We start from the raw sequence: 12,767 nt of genomic DNA, 5'->3' as shown, positions 1-12,767 counted from the left end.
CAAATGAAAAAATAAAGAAAGAAAATTGAATTTTTTTCCTTACTTTAGTTCAGAATTCAGGTAAGGACTACTGTGCATTGACATTTTATCATCATTTTAAGTGCAAGTTGTCAGTTGCAAGACATTGTGAACTTAAGTGATAATACGACATATAATATGACTGGTAAAGTTGTAAAATAAAAAATAAATTCAAAAAGGGAAAAAAAGAAAAGAGGTGCTGTAATTCCTGTCTGTAGGTATCCTGCTCTCTATTAATATAGAGTGTGCCTCTGAGAAAAACTGATGTGACAAAGTAGAATTACTATTTGGAAAGTGATAAAAATTGCATAAGGCAAGTTCTGCATATATAAGTGTACTAAACAGTTCCTTGGAAGAACATGTTATCATTTAAAAGTATACACAATAGTTTTAAAGCAGTGGAATTCTTTTTACTATGAATTATTCATCTCCTGTACTCATCATGTAAAGGGTTGGTGACTTTTTTTATCAACAAAATACTTTTTATTGACACTAAGAACAGCATTTAATTGAACCTCTTTCCCCAATTATCGTCAGAAAAGCGTTTACACTTGCGCTTTGGAAAAATGTTTTAGGAAGATTTATCAGAGCTGCAAAAAAAGCTGTCCATGAACTAATGGAATTATGCTATCTTTGAATTCTCTCCACCAGAACCTAGAATGGTCACTAATTCCTTTCTTTGCTCTTTTGGTGTTTGCAAAGGGGTTCACTAAAGCCTGAATTGATATAATTATTGGCTTGGATTGTTAGAGATTTAGGCCAGATGGCTATGGGTTTCTAAAGTCCCAGTTGCTTGTGTTAGCTTTTCTAGTTTGCCTATAGGGTTTGGGGATCAGCAATTTGAAAGGGCTGCAAACTTGTAAAACAGTATTATTCATGGGGGCAGAATGTTCATCAGCGTGACCCAGTACTAAATACATTCATTATGGGCATTTCTATTCTGCACAATTTGCCACACGGTGCTAGTTTGTGGAAGAAAAAAAGAAGAGACAATGGCTTATAAAATGCTTTTGAATGCTTAAAAAGAAGGAGAGTTCACACTGAGCCTCCTCTGCTTTCTTTTTCAGCAAAAACCTTCTTAGTGACTTTGGCTGAGCTCCGCTGAGAGTAAGTAAATTGGGCGAATAAGAGATTTGCTCTTTACATTTTTGGATATGCCGTGGGGGGATAAGAGAGGGAGAAGAGCAATAAAAGAGTGATGTATCCTTATGGACAAGGCTAATAAAAAAATGGACAAAGATAGCAGAAAAACAAAGAGAAACACAGCAAGCCTATGAATAAAATGATAAAAGCATGTGTAAAAAGGAAGTAGAAGTCACGTAAATAGATAATTTGAAATGAGAAGAATGCATCAGCTTCCATGTCCTGAATGCAGCCTGAAGCTTATGCACGGATCTGTAACATTTCTGGTGTGCACAAAATACATGCTCGACTCAGACATAAGATTGTATTTTTGTGTGCAAATGTGTGGGAGTGTAAATAGTTTTCTGCAACATCAGAGAGGGGAGAAATTTGTCATTTTCTAAACAATCTGTCTTGTGGCTTCCTTTCCTTTAAAATACTTGGCATGTAGAACATGTGCTTAGCACAGACTGTCACGGTGGAGCATGAAGTGCTGTTTCAAATAGAATGAAAAAGATCATTTGAAGTAGCACTGGAACAGCAAATAAAAAAGCTCAAAGACAATTGCACACACGAACACACAGAGGAATGGGGCTCAGGCAGAGGCAGCTGCGCTGAGGGCAGAGGTGCTGCAAGATGCAGCCGGGGAAGGACCGGAGAGTGCAAAATGTTCCTAACTTGGGAAGAAGGAGGACAGGTTTCGTGGAGTGGAGGTGCTCTCGCTGGGCTCCAGACAGGAGCACATATATTGGGAACATGCCGGTTATAGGTAAACAGCCAGCAAGAAGACGCTCTTGCGGCACGGATAGCAAGACGTCACCCCCAGCTCTTTTACTAAGCAAACCCACTTAAAAGCTCCCAGCGAGTTAAACAAGCGGGAACCTAAAAGTATGTAAATAAGGAGCGCGATCGCATTTCTCGTGGCAGGAAGGGGAGGAATTAAAATCACAAAACCCCTCTTGAAACTGCCATGAAAATTCGGAGGGTAGGGAGGAGAGACGTTGACTTAAAGTTGCCCATTAGTCATTTGTGCCCCCCAACCCCCATCCTTGGCGGAGAGCGGGTGCTGGCCGAGAGGACGCCCCGCTTGCCCCCAGTCCCGCCCCGGCGCTCCTGGTCCCCCCGCCCCGGCGCGCCGTGCTGCGGGCCCCCTCCCATCCCCTCCCCTCCCCGGCTGATTGGCTGCACTGGGCTCAGCACAGGCCGGGCAAAAGCTTTGTCTGGGGACTTGGTGTGAAATTGCGGGGGATTTTAGGCTGGAGCCAGCGAGGGAGAGCGTTCAGTCCGGCGGCGAGTGCGGAGAGGGAGGGGACGACGGGCTGCAGCTCCATCCCGCCAGCTCCCGGCGGTCCCTGGATGCTAACGGCGGGAGAGTAGCACGCTGCCCCGGAACACCTCAACCTGGAGGAGCGCTGAGTCAAATGAGAAAGCGTGGATTGCTTACAGATTGTATCTGGATGTCCCGGCACGGTGTGTATAAAAATAGCAAAAAGTTTTCTGATCTGTAAGTTATTAATACTTGGCTTGCTAGAAAAGGCGTTTTCAAATTGGAAAGGTTCTGATGTGCTCTGGGTTTAAGGTACCGAAGGAAGGCAAAATAATTGCTTTTTAATTGCAAAAACGTACAAATGTATCGAATCGGCAGTAAAATGCACTTTCTATTCATTTTTGCACTGATCATAATATCTTGCAATAATGCTGTACTGGGCAAGAATTTGAAATACAGGATTTATGAGGAGCAGAAGGTTGGATCAGTAATTGCAAGACTATCGGAGGATGTTGCTGATGTTTTATTAAAAATGCCTAACCCTTCCTCAGTTCGGTTTCGAGCCATGCAGAGGGGAAATTCTCCCTTGCTTGTAGTCCGTGAGGATAATGGAGAAATCAGCATAGGAGCTAAAATTGATCGGGAACAACTGTGCCAGAAAAACTTAAACTGCTCCATAGAGTTTGATGTGATCACTCTGCCCACTGAACATCTGCAGCTTTTCCATGTTGAAGTTGAAGTGCTGGATATTAATGACAACTCTCCGCAGTTTTCCAGAGCTCTTATCCCTATTGAGATATCAGAGAGTGCAGCTGTAGGAACTCGGATTCCTTTGGATGGTGCTTTTGATCCAGATGTGGGAGACAACTCCCTTCACACTTATTCCCTTTCTGCAAATGATTTTTTTAGCATTGATGTGAGAACCAGGACTGATGGTGCTAAGTATGCAGACCTGATCGTGGTTAGAGAGCTGGACCGTGAGTTGAAGTCGAGTTATGAACTCCAACTCACTGCCTCTGACAAAGGAGTGCCTCAGAGATCTGGGTCATCCCTACTGAAAATCAGCATTTCTGATTCCAATGACAACAGCCCTGTGTTTGAGCAGCAGTCGTATATTATCCAGCTCTTGGAAAACTCTCCCATTGGGACTTTGCTCATAGACCTCAATGCTACTGATCCAGATGAGGGCGCCAATGGGAAGGTCATGTACTCCTTTAGCAGTCATGTGTCTGCCAAAATTATAGAAACTTTTAGGATAGACCCAGAAAAAGGTCACCTGACCCTGCTGAAGCAAGTGGACTATGAAGTAACCAAATCTTACGAAATTGATGCTCAAGCTCAGGATATGGGGCCAAATTCTATTCCAGCTCACTGCAAAATTATAATTAAAGTTGTGGATGTGAATGACAACAAGCCAGAAATTAACTTAAATCTGATGTCCACAGAGAGAGAAGAGGTAGCTTACATTTCTGAAGGGTCACCCCTGGACACCTTTGTTGCCCTGGTCAGAGTGCAAGACAAGGACTCTGGTGTGAATGGAGAGATCGTTTGTAAGCTCCACGGGCATGGCCACTTTAAACTTCAAAAGACTTACGAAAATAACTATTTAATCTTGACTAATGCCACTCTAGATAGGGAAAAGAGATCTGAATACAGTTTGACTGTAATAGCAGAGGACAAGGGAACGCCAAGTCTCTCCACAGTGAAACACTTTACTGTTCAAATCAGTGATGAAAATGACAACCCACCCCGCTTCCAAACAAACAGATACGAAGTTGTTATCTTGGAAAATAACTCTCCAGGAGCATACATCACATCAGTCACAGCCACAGACCCAGATCTAGGCGACAATGGGCAGGTGACATACACTATTTTGGAGAACTCTGTTTTGGGAAGTTCTATAACCACCTATGTGACCATTGATCCCTCCAACGGGGCGATCTATGCCCTGCGGACCTTTGATCATGAAGAAGTAAATCAAATTGCCTTCATGGTCCAAGCTAGGGATGGAGGGAGCCAGCAGCTTGTTAGCAACACCACGGTTGTACTCACCATCATTGATGAAAATGATAATGCTCCTGTCATCGTGGGGCCAGCGCTGCACAACAGCACAGCAGAAATCTCAATCCCTAAAGATGCTGAAATTGGCTTTCTTGTCACCAGGATAAGGGCTACAGACAGAGACTCTGGTATGAACTCTGAACTCAGCTGCTCCATAGCAACTGACAAGGAAAACAGCATCTTTGTGATGGATCCCCAAACTTGTGACATCTCTATCAATGTGAGTGTTGGATCAGTTCCAGCAAAACAATGGGAGGTTTTAGTAATAGTCCAGGATAAAGGCAGCCCTCAGCTTAGTACTAAAGCTCTTCTGAAATGTACCATTTTGGAGCATGTTTATTCATTTTCAAGCACCGAAGCAACTTTGGTAAGCCAACCCTCCCTGGACATCTCCATGATAACGATTATATCCTTAGGATCAATATGTGCTGTGTTGTTGGTTATTATGGTTATCTTTGCTACGAGGTGCAATCGAGAGAAAAAGGACACCAGGTCTTACAACTGTCGTGTGGCTGAATCAACCTACCAGCACCATCCAAAACGTCCCTCCAGGCAGATCCACAAAGGGGACATAACACTGGTGCCAACGGTTAATGGCACTCTACCCATCAGATCTCACCACAGAGCTTCGCCGTCATCGTCCCCGGCCCTGGAGAGGGGTCAAATGAGCAGCCGGCAGAGCCACCACAGCCACCAATCACTGAACAGCCTGGTGACCATCTCCTCGAATCACGTGCCCGAAAATTTCTCCCTCGAGCTCACCCATGCTACACCAGCTGTTGAGGTAAGGTCCAGACCTTGTTTTTGCACATCCATTTATGCAGGCACTCATTTGGGAGCATACACATACCCCTGCATGCAATCTGTGAGAGCAAGAGACAGTCAGGTCTGTGCTTCATGGGAATGTGTTGTGGATTTCTCTTCAATGTCATAGCTTTTCAGTTTTAGTCCAATATCAACAGAGTCCATTACCCTGGGGAACAGGGTTAAATCTATTGTTAATTGCATTATTCCTTGGTTCTTCAATGTAAAGTCAAAACAATGGAGTGGAACATAGTGCTCTGCACTGGTTAACTGTTCACTCTTTCTTCCTTGCCTGCCCTCTCCCTCTGTACAGCTCCATCTGAGAAAGAGTGCCTGAGTATTTATATTCAGGAACAATCCAGGAAACTCTTTTATTAATGGGGGTGAAGAACTAAAAGGTTCTGACACAGTTTGAGTACAGCTGTTGTAAAATATGATCACTGTGTCTCAAACTTTGAGACTCCCTGTCTCAGTTTTTACTGGAAATGCTGGGTCATGGCTTAAATAAATAAAATCTGTGTCCTGGTAACTCTTTACATGTAAAGCAAGGCCATTTTGTTTTGAATAAGGATCCTGGAATGATAAAGGCTTGATTCTAATACATTAAACCAAAACAAAACTCTACCTCTGTTTAAGTGCTTGTTTTACTTGTTAAGGAATTAATTATTATGAGTTAAGAAGCTAATGAACAGCAGTGAACTTCCTCATTGTACAGAGTCTTCAGATGTTTCCCGTGTCAGACACTACACTACCAAATAGTCTGTTGTACTGCATTATATATGTGCAGGAATTTGATTTAATTAAATCTCAAAGGAGAAAAAATAAACCACAAACAAACCTGAGAATCAAATTAGTGGTTTTAAAGCTAGGAGCTTGAGCTTTTATTTCAAGGAATCAGTCTTTTCACCTTTTCTTTAGCAGGTTTCTCAGCTTCTCTCCATGCTTCACCAGGGCCAATATCAACCAAGGCCAAGTTTTCGAGGCAACAAGTATTCCAGAAGCTATAGGTAAGAATCCAGACTGTTCTGCTACATATGAATGTACACAGATCAGAAAATACAGACCTGTATTTTTAAACAAAAAGTGGACTATAACATACTTGACATAATATAGTTCTCCACAATTCTCTTTACAGATATGCCCTGCAAGATATGGATAAATTCAGCTTGAAAGACAGTGGCCGGGGTGATAGTGAAGCTGGAGACAGTGATTATGATTTGGGGAGAGAGTCTCCAATTGACAGACTTCTTGGGGAAGGATTCAGTGACCTTTTCCTTACAGATGGGAGAATTCCTGCAGGTAAGAGCACAATGGAAGCTGAGCAGTTTATTTACAGTACTGCCTGGCTGTCACTTTGATAAAACTACTACTGAGAAAGCAAAAATTCTTTAGCTTTCAAGTCCTGTGTTTCCTTCCTTTTTCACTCTGCTTCATGATAAATACTGAGTTGAAGCCTTGACATGTCTACTAAAATGAAACTTCAGATAAAATTGCAAATCTACACAGAGCAATGCCTACTTTTTTTGTTACTCACATCTTGAGCTGGCTCCAGATTCCTCCTAAAAGTATGATCTGCTCCAAGTTCTTAGACTTTTAGTGACTGGGTGGATGTTTTTGCAAAGCCAGGCAGTTGTGGTTTGTTAAAAATACAGTGAACTATAATTTGGGAGATAAGTTTTCCACAGTGGATTTGATCCATATGATACAAACTTTTACCATTTAGAAACTGAGGGTGAAAGTGGACTGGAAATATGGATGGAGAAGAAAGAAAAGTGTTCTTCCCACTGAAAAATGAACTTGAGCGGCAAGGGAAGGATCTAAATATGTCCCAGATTTTAAATCTTGCAACCCTAATTTCTGGAAGAAAGAGCTTAAGAGGTACAGTTCAGGGGCAGAGGACCGAAAAGAAAATAAATTAGAAAAGGGTGAGTGGCAGTAGGATAAACACACATATACATATTCATGTGTATGAAATATTGCTTTTAAATTTATGCCCAAATAAAAGTTAAATAAAAGGTCATGGGAATTCATGCTTAGTATAGATAGAAGAATTCTGTGATTACTTTAATAATTATACAGCCTCTGGTTGTACCCTGGATCTTGTTCTTACTTGAGATCATACTTAGTTTTCTCTGTATAACCAGAGGGCCAGATAATTTCAGTAGGATTCACTGAACCAAGTTTATAAATTTAACAAGTTTAGTAAAGTAATTTTATATGTGGAGGCCCTTTGCTTTGGGGGGTGGTGCAGCACATGGCCCTCCTAAAGTGACCCCCATGTATTAACCAGGGCTGTTACACTAGGCAAGACAGAATGCCAAAAGTTCAAATTGTTTTTCTTATACATTTTAATTTTAAAATTTTCTGTGCATAATTTGCTCGAGTTTAGGTCTTGTATCACATACCCAGCTATTCACCTACCTTCTCAAATGTGCTCAGAACTGGAGGCCTTGAAGGGTTACTCTGTTTTCAGAATCTTTAACCTAAATCTGGAGTCCTAATATATTTTTATCCTCATCCTCCCTAACTCCTACTACTTATTCCTCTGCCAGCTAGGATGAGACATGTCTCATTCTCTCCTATGCTTTAGCAAGGAGGCAGGGAGGGATCTCCTGGAGCTCTCTGTTGCCTGGGGAACTTCAAGTGCAATGGTGTTTGCACTGGCATCCAGCCCTGCTGCTGTGAGGGAAGAGCGATCCCTTTACAGTGGGCAGCTGGGGGCTGCCAGCAGACAGGAATGGTTGTCCTCTTAGCTGGCTGAAATGCCCATGACCCATTTTCAGTTCTTACAATTCCTTCTCTAAACAGTAAGCCAAAGGATAGGATTTCCAAAAATGCCAGGCTAATTACATTCAAAGTAAGGGAAACTCCTCTCAGTGCTGAACCTGGTTGAGCTATCAAGATTGGTATTTAATCTTACCCGGATGTCCATTTACTGCTATGCATGGCCTTAATCCTTCAGATAAGTCTGTTGAACCTGTTCAAATGAGACCTGAATTGATCTACAACCTCAGTATAAGAAAAGGAAAAGAAAACTTCCTGAAGGTTTCCTGTTCTCCATTTCGAAAAGTTTCTGCATTGTCAGTCTGGACACAGGCAAAAATGCTGTGGGAAGGCCCTTTCAGTTCGTCTGTTTAAGGTGGAACAAGAAAGGAATGGAGCCAGTCCCTCAAAAGTCCACAAATTACATGATCAGAAAGTTCAATAACTGTCCTTGAAAGACTTGTTTATTTTTCTTTTTAAATCTTAACCAACAAGCATTATATTCGGGGGGGGGAGGGGGGGAGGGGACGGGGGGGAGGGAACGGGGAGGAGAGGAAGGAAAAAAGGAGAAAGAAAAAGCTGTTGTGCATCTGGACATTTTTAATTTTATAGCTGATTTAAGGATAGATTGTGTCACCATTCAGTTACTTCAGAGTATCTTTTGATTTTATGTTCAGGAACATTAGAATTTATTATTTTAAACCAAAACCATTCCTGAGAACAGAAGTTAGAAAACTGACACTGAGACAAACTTTGCTGCTAATAAAATGCTAGACCACTGAAAGTATCAAATTAATTTAAAGGAGTCTTAAAGGAGTTTTCTTATTTAGAAGTGTAATCCTCACCTTCTGGGATGACTTGAGAACTGGTCACGGATCACTTAGATGTCTTTTGACACTTTTAACTCTTGGGCATTTTCTGTAAAACATCATACATGGGAACAAACACTTGCAGGCATTTCAGTCACTTGTATCAAAACTTGAGCCACTGATATATTCTAGTTTGCTTTGTCTGTTTGAAACTTCCTGGATCAGCAGTTATTTTGCAATAGATTGTGCAATATCCAGGCCGCTGTCTGAGCTTGTAATCTTGAAGAAATTCATACTGTTGCATGCATGACACAGAGAAAGTTTGTGCTCACAGGAATGGAAAGGCCATTAGGAAAGCAAACAATATGATAGGCTGTGCAAAGTGCAAAAATAAATAGTGCTGACAGTATGAAAGCACTATTATAAATCACTGGTACATCCTAAATTGAAATACTCTGTTCAATTCTGCTTACACCACTACAAAAAGATTTTTTGATAAACAGAGTGGATCCAGAGCCAGATGGGAAGTGTATTGAGGGAGCAAGGAAAACTTCCAGGTCATGACTGCAAACATTTCTTATGTTGTCAGTATATACTGAGAAAGAACATGAAACTCTATTCTGTGTGGGGTAATCTAACCATTAAGTGATTAGGGCAGGAGTTTCCAATGGTCAAAATATGCATAATGTAAAGAGTCTGTAATTTCTGAAAGTTGTCTTTTGAAGTTGGTAACTCAAACCCGTTTGGGCCCCAGCAGCACCCAGATCTTCTCCAGCAGATCTGGCAGGCACACAGACACCCAGCCTGAGGCGAGGCTTTGTGTCCTACAATCAGTTCCCTTTGGAGTGGAAAATTTAGTGTCTCTCATGGCACATCCCTCTCTGCCGGTCTGTCAAATTGGGCTTCTCATGTCTCTGCTCCCAGGAACCATTCTCAGACCTCTTAGAATGTTTGCAGAAAACTCTTGCAATGCCCCTTGGTGGGCCAGTGTGGATAAGTGTACCTCTCAGGGCTCCAGTCATTTGCCCCATCTTATTGCTTCTACCTGAGAGATATCAATAAACCAAGAAGCTGAGAGAGCAGGTCTGTTGTCTTCTGCTCTTCAGAAGCCCTCATGAATGACCTCAATTCCCATCCAGTGGGTTCGAGCCCTCCTTGTGCCAAAGCCTGAGCCAGCATGGGCCAGTAACCTGAGCTACAGAGCTGCAAGTACACCTGAGAGTATAAATCCAGTATAAGCACCAGAGTCACACAGACTGGGAATTAGACCCAAGGTATTCTGATAGTGGATTAAGATTTAACTGATTTATTTAAAAAGGTAATATGGCAGTAGATCATCTGGAGTTCTACATACACGTCAGAACAAAGGAGTTTAATGGAAAAGGAGATCCCTCTGCATGTTATTATTCTTTGTTCTTTATTTCCCCTGTCTATTTATTCCCACTTTATTGCTCCGAATTGCCTCACTAGTTGCATGTGGAAGACTTGTCTAAAACTCGAGTGCTTGGAGGTAGAAATTTCTTCCTTTTATTTTATATTTTTTAATGAGTTAGAACTGTACAAAGGGCTTGTATGGCTTCAAGCCACAAGTGCTTGTTTTTCCATCTGGGATTTACATGTTTATCTTCAGCCTTAGGTAAGAGATTGCATTACTGTCTTACATTAACTGCATTGGTTGTTCTTGTTCTTGGCAATGGAGGTACCAGACCATTTGTATTTGCCACCTTCCTGCACACAGAAGGTGAAACCGAACACCAGATTTGAACATCCCTGGGGAAGTTCAGTCCTGGTGTCAGGAGTCCATGTGGGTGCAGGTGCTGTGTGCAGCAGGAGGGGATGCTCACTCTCCTCATGTCTCTCTTGCAGCGATGCGGCTGTGCACGGAGGAGTGCAGGGTCCTGGGCCACTCTGACCAGTGCTGGATGCCACCGCTGCCCTCTCCCTCCTCTGACTACAGAAGCAACATGTTCATCCCTGGGGAGGAGTTCCAGTCACCCCAGCAGCACCTGCATCAGCAGCATCATCAAGGCCTCGAGGAGGATGCCCAGGCAGCTGAGGCTGGTGAGAAGAAAAAGAGTTTTTCAACATTTGGGAAGGACTGCCAGAGCGAGGAGGAATCAGGGGACACCTGCACCTCCTCCCTCCTCTCCGAAATGAGCAGCGTCTTCCAGCGCCTGCTGCCTACCTCGTTGGACGCCTACACGGAGTGCAATGAGATGGATCGCTCCAACTCGTTGGAGCGCAGAAAGGGACATTTGCCAGCCAAGACTGTAAATTATCCACCAGGGGTGGCAGCCTGGGCAGCCAGCACACATTTCCAAAACCCTGCCAACAATGGGCCCACTCTGGGGACTCACTCGGGAGTGCAGCCTTCGTCCAAATGGCTGCCAGCCATGGAGGAGATCCCGGAGAATTACGAAGAAGATGATTTTGACAACGTGCTCAACCACCTCAGCGATGGCAAACATGAACTCATGGATGCCAGTGAGCTGGTGGCAGAAATTAACAAGCTGCTGCAAGATGTCCGGCAGAACTAATTGTTTCAAAAGCCTATTTTTCCATATTTATGGAAAACTGGAAGGGAAAAAAAAAAGAATAAAAAATAGACTGAGAAGATCTGGCATTGCCAACTAGTTGCATTTATCATAAATGTGTCTGTGTATGTTGAATATTAAAATACTGTATTTTCGTATGTACACAATGCAAGTGTGATTATCTGTATTTTAAAAATACATTTGTACCTTATATTTATGTGTAATTTAACAAATAAATTTTATTTTTTTACACCCAAAGCAAGCATGTTTTCCTAAATGTATATAGATGGTACCACCCTTGTCAAACCTAGAGCATTCTTGCCACACAGGCATGTTAAAAAAAAAAAAAAAAAAAAAAAAGGAGGGCTATTGTTTTCCCTTATTATTTCTTTCAAATGTTTCAAATACAAATTCAAAACACTGAAAAAGTTATGCAAATGTTAGTTTCAGTAAATGATCCAACACCCTGTTGCAATGTTTTATTCTTATAATAAAGAATTGTAACTCCTATGAAACCCAAAATGTCCTTTTTTATTTTGATGCTTTTGGTCTATAGAATCATTTTCTCATTTAATTAATGGATTATTGCAGGCTGAGGTGTTCCTGTCTTTGGCACGTAAGTGTTTCCCCAGTGAGGAAATCATGGAGTTCTGTGCTGGGTCTTACACTATAATTTCTGCAAAAAAAAGTAAATTTGTTGTGCTGTTGTTACACTGCAAAGCCAGTTGAAGTCAGTGGTGTATACAATAAAATCAGCTTTTCTGACCTCAAGCTGAATTCTGAATTTATGTAAATACAAAAATTGCAATGAACTGCTTTATCCTTGTAAATGACACCAAAATAAAAGGAATGTTACATCTTCAAGAAAAACAGCTATATTTTGCCTCTGCAAAGCAGCTATATTTTTGTATTACCTATATTCTCTGTTTTAAGTGTGCCTGTCTTCTATTTGCAAAGTAGTACAGAAATGCTTGAACTTCCTAGAAAAGAGCGAACCTACAGGTACATTCACTCTGACTGCATCCCGTCCTTCCGTAGTGGGGCTTCTCCCTGTCTTGAAGCTCAGTGAAAAATCATTTAGATTGTGCTGCCATTGCCACAGTGGGGCAATGTAACTAATATTGCTCAGATAAATGTCAATGTGGTCCTTTTAGTTCCTTTTTTCAAAACTGTCTTTCGTTAGCCTGGCATACACAAGGAGATCTTTGTAGTAGTAAACAAATGGATTTTACAGTTAAGAAACATGGGTGCGTTTTGAACCCCCAGTTCTCATTTCAGGAGTATTAAGAGATGGCCATAAAAACTTGTATTTTGGGCATTTTATGCAGATGCATATTTTATAGGATATGTATTTTTTGCCAGAACTGTGAAAAACTGTTGGAATAATCC

General features: G+C 41.9%; 1 protein-coding gene across 2 annotated transcripts; it reads left to right on the top strand.

The window, feature by feature from the left end:
- Positions 1-2,768: 2,768 nt before the first annotated feature.
- On the top strand, positions 2,769-11,519 carry PCDH18 (protocadherin 18; the record flags this gene model as incomplete). Of its 2 annotated transcripts, none has more annotated exons than XM_082281466.1 (4): positions 2,769-5,252; positions 6,194-6,279; positions 6,408-6,571; positions 10,711-11,519. In XM_082281466.1, the coding sequence occupies 4 exons, from the start codon at positions 2,769-2,771 to the stop codon at positions 11,379-11,381; spliced, it is 3,405 nt and encodes a 1,134-aa protein (XP_082137592.1). In that variant the 3' UTR covers positions 11,382-11,519. The 2 variants fall into 2 exon arrangements, with proteins under 2 accessions (XP_082137592.1, XP_082137593.1); XM_082281467.1 differs by having other exon boundaries at positions 6,191-6,279.
- Positions 11,520-12,767: the final 1,248 nt, after the last annotated feature.

This window comes from Coloeus monedula (assembly GCF_965178545.1).
Source record: "Coloeus monedula genome assembly, chromosome: 5".
Classification (NCBI taxonomy): Eukaryota; Metazoa; Chordata; class Aves; order Passeriformes; family Corvidae; genus Coloeus; species Coloeus monedula.
This window is presented reverse-complemented; position numbering and strand designations above follow the sequence as displayed.